Source organism: Myotis brandtii, unplaced genomic scaffold (genome assembly GCF_000412655.1).
Source record: "Myotis brandtii unplaced genomic scaffold, ASM41265v1 scaffold579, whole genome shotgun sequence".
Taxonomy (NCBI): Eukaryota; Metazoa; Chordata; class Mammalia; order Chiroptera; family Vespertilionidae; genus Myotis; species Myotis brandtii.
In genome coordinates this window covers 1,076,585-1,079,790 of record NW_005370171.1, presented here as the reverse complement: position 1 = coordinate 1,079,790, position 3,206 = coordinate 1,076,585, and the positions used below count along the sequence as shown (strand labels likewise).

Here is a 3,206-nt window from a genome sequence, read left to right as displayed (position 1 = left end):
AGAGGGGAGGGGAGAGGAAGGGGCTGGTCCTGGTCACCGCCTGGTGCTCAGTCCTTGGCCTTTCAGATCATCGACGTGCGGCCGGCCTCCACACGCTTCTTGCCGCAAGGGACCAGGATCGCCGCGTACTGGAGCCAGCAGTACCGCTGCCTCTACCCGGGCACTGTGGTCCGAGGTGGGTGCCCCTCCCTCCCTGGCACCCTCCTCACTTCTCAATGTGTCCGCGTGGGTTCCTCTGGTCCCTGAAACCCAGCTCTACGGGCTCAAGCACCACGTCTTTCACTGGCTCGTGTGTAGCTGAGAGCTCACAGGGCCTGTCCCCACGGCCGGCGGGAGTCGGGCTCGGTGGGTGGGCAGCGCTGTCCTCCGCTCGCGTCACACCGGCTCCGTGGGGACCGTATGTCGCCATCTAAATCCTGTCGTCAGAGAACGCGTTGCTTTTCCTATAGAAGTTCCACCAACTGGCTGGGGCCCGTGTACGTGAGCGGTGGTCCTGGGTCCTGTGCCCGTCCCTGAAGTAAGGAGTGAGGCTGGCTTCCTAATTTTGTTTTATTATGACTCGTTAGTCCTCACCCACGGATATTTTTCCCATTGACTTTCCGAGAGAGTGGAAGGGAGGGGGAGAGACACACTGATTGGTTGCCTCCCGCACGCGCCCTGACCAGGGCCGGGGATCGAGCCTGCAACCGAGGTACATGCCCTTGAGCGGATTGGAACCTGGGACCCTTCAGTCCGAGGGCTGACGCTCCCATCACTGAGCCAGTGGCTAGGACGGTCCTAATCTGATACGGGCCAGAGGGAGAGGGGAAGGTGGCTTGGCCAGGAAAGCAGGGATGTTGTTAGCAGGATAAGAGGGATTGGAAACAGGCCGACAGAATAACAGGTTCCCCAGGCACCGGCAAGGCTGGCAGCTACGCACAGGGGGCGCCCCTTGGCTACCAGAACCCACGTATCAGGAGACGGGATATGGATGTTTGTTACGTCAAAAACAAACCCAAAAGACATGCCAGATGCAGTCCACCCGCGGCCCGCTGCCACCCTATGTGCCCGGAAGGTGGACCGGGCGCAGGCAGGAGGTCCTCTCACTGTGGTCAGCGGCATCCTAACCAGGTCTCCGGGGTTGCTCGCCCCTGAGCCGCGTGTCAGCTGCTCCCCGCTGGCCGTGTGGGTGTCACTCTTGGCACTTGGTCTGCGGGCCCCCCTGCCCCGGCCCTTCTCCTACAGGAGAAGGACGACACGACGCCAAGGACGACGCGGCGGGAGCCCCTCCCGGGTTCTCTTCTGTCTCGACCCCTCGCTCCCGTGGCGGGTCCTCCCGTCGCTCTCTGCACTGGTCTGTAGAGGTAGCTGAGCTGGGCATACAGTCTCGGTTGGAAGTGATGTTCAAAGTCTCTGTCCACTGGGATCTGGCTTCCCGTGTTGTCTGAGACGTTCAATGCCGTGATGACCCGCAAGCCTTTGTAGACCTGTTTTTTCTGTCTGGAAACTTTTAGGATCTTCTCATTATTCCTGGATTTGGAATCTCTTGTGGGGGGTGTGTATGTGTGTTGTGTGTGTTTGTATGTTTGTATGTGTGTGCTCTGTGTTGTGGTTGTGTGTATGGTGTGTGTGTGTGATTTGTGTATTGTGTGTGTGCTCTTGCATGCTGGGTGTGTGTGGTGTGTCTGTTCTGTGTGACGGGTGTGTGTGGTTTGTGTGTGGTGTGTGTGGTATGTGTGTGGTGTGTGTGTGTGTGTGGTGTGTGTGTGGTGTGTTGTGGTACGTGTAGTGTGTGTGGTGTGTGTGTGTGTGTCTGGTGTGTGTGGTGTGTGGTGTGCGTGTTTGGGAGGGGGCTTTGATTTGAAGCAGATCTGTTCCTGGAAACTCGAATTGCTTCTCTGAGAGCGTCTTCTCTCGTTGGCTCCCCTTTTCCTGGAGCTCACACTCGTCTGCTGGCCTCGCTGCTTGTATCTTTTTTTTTATTGTCTGTTAAAACTTTTCTTCAAATTTTGGGGAAATTTCCTCAACTGTATCTTCTAGCCCTTCTATTCTGTTGAAATTTTGGAATGTCTGCTACCATTTTTATTTTTTTAAATATATTTTTATTGATGTCAGAGAGGAAGGGAGAGGGAGAGAGAGAGAGAAACATCCATGATGAGGGAGAGTCATGGATCGGCCGCCTCCTGCACGCGCCCCACTGGGGATCGAGCCCGCACACAGGGCCTGTGCCCTGACCAGGAATTGAACCATGACCTCCAGGTTCACAGGTCGATGCTCAACCACTGAGCCACGCCAGCCGGGCCACTTTCGTTGCCTTTAGCTTCCGATCCTCCCGAGTTTCCCTTCCGCTCTGTGGGTTCCCGTTCTTGCTCCGCGTCCGCCGCCCCTGCCTGTGTCCGTCTGACGTAGAGGCGTCCCTTTGAGCTCAGCACGTGGCTCGGAAGCTCGGTGACGGGGAGGCCTCGGACAGTGGCAGGCGGGCCTTCCCCGGGGACCCAGGGACCAGCGCCTGCTGCTCTCCTCCCAGCAGCCTCGGGGTCTGGGCTTAGGGCCTGGCACTCGGGGCTGGAGCTGGAGGCCACTGTCCAGTGTGCACACTTCCTGTCACCCCGCTGGTGTGGCGCCCACCTGCCTTCCGCTGTGTCCATCCTGAGTCTCCCCAGGTGTAAACCCTCAGCCTGTCCAGCGGGACCCCCTGCACCCCCACCCCGCCTGCAGAGGGCCTTGTGAAAGCTGGTGTTCTGCCCTGGCCAGTGTTGCTCAGTGGATAGAGCATCGGCCTGTGGACCAAAAGGTCCCGGGTTCGATTCTGTTCAAGGGCATGTACCTTGGTTGCCGGCTCCTCCCTGGCCAGGGCCCTGGTCGAGGTGTGTGCAGGAGGCAACCCATCGATGTGTTTCTCTCACATCGATATTACTCTGTCTTTCCCTCTCTCTTCCACTCTCCCTAAAAATCAATGAAAATGTCCTCGGGTGAGGATTAACCAAAAACTAAACTGGTGTCCTTGGTGGCATCACCTCCTCCCGGCCCCGACAGCAGAGCCGAGACCAAGTCACGCGCCGATGTCTCGTGAAACGGCGGCATGGTCGCCTCCTGTCCGCTGGCCATTCCGCTCCGTGCTGGTTCTTTGTGCTGCTGCGGGGGCGTCTCGGGAGGGGGTGGACCGGCCCCGTCCCTGGAAGTCACGAGGAGCCAGTGCTGGGCCGGGACACGGGGCTCTGAGCCGC

The 3,206-nt window shown here is 58.7% G+C and overlaps 1 protein-coding gene across 1 annotated transcript in view; it reads left to right on the top strand.

Moving 5' to 3' along the window:
* The window catches only part of TNRC18 (trinucleotide repeat containing 18), a 27,510-nt gene extending 27,011 nt beyond the window's left edge, over window positions 1-499 (top strand). The window contains exons 8-9 of the mRNA XM_014550000.1: window positions 67-175; window positions 450-499. Coding sequence (XP_014405486.1) covers window positions 67-175; window positions 450-484 — 144 coding nt within the window. The 3' untranslated portion in view covers window positions 485-499. The remainder of the gene's footprint in view (window positions 1-66; window positions 176-449) is intronic.
* Window positions 500-3,206: the final 2,707 nt, after the last annotated feature.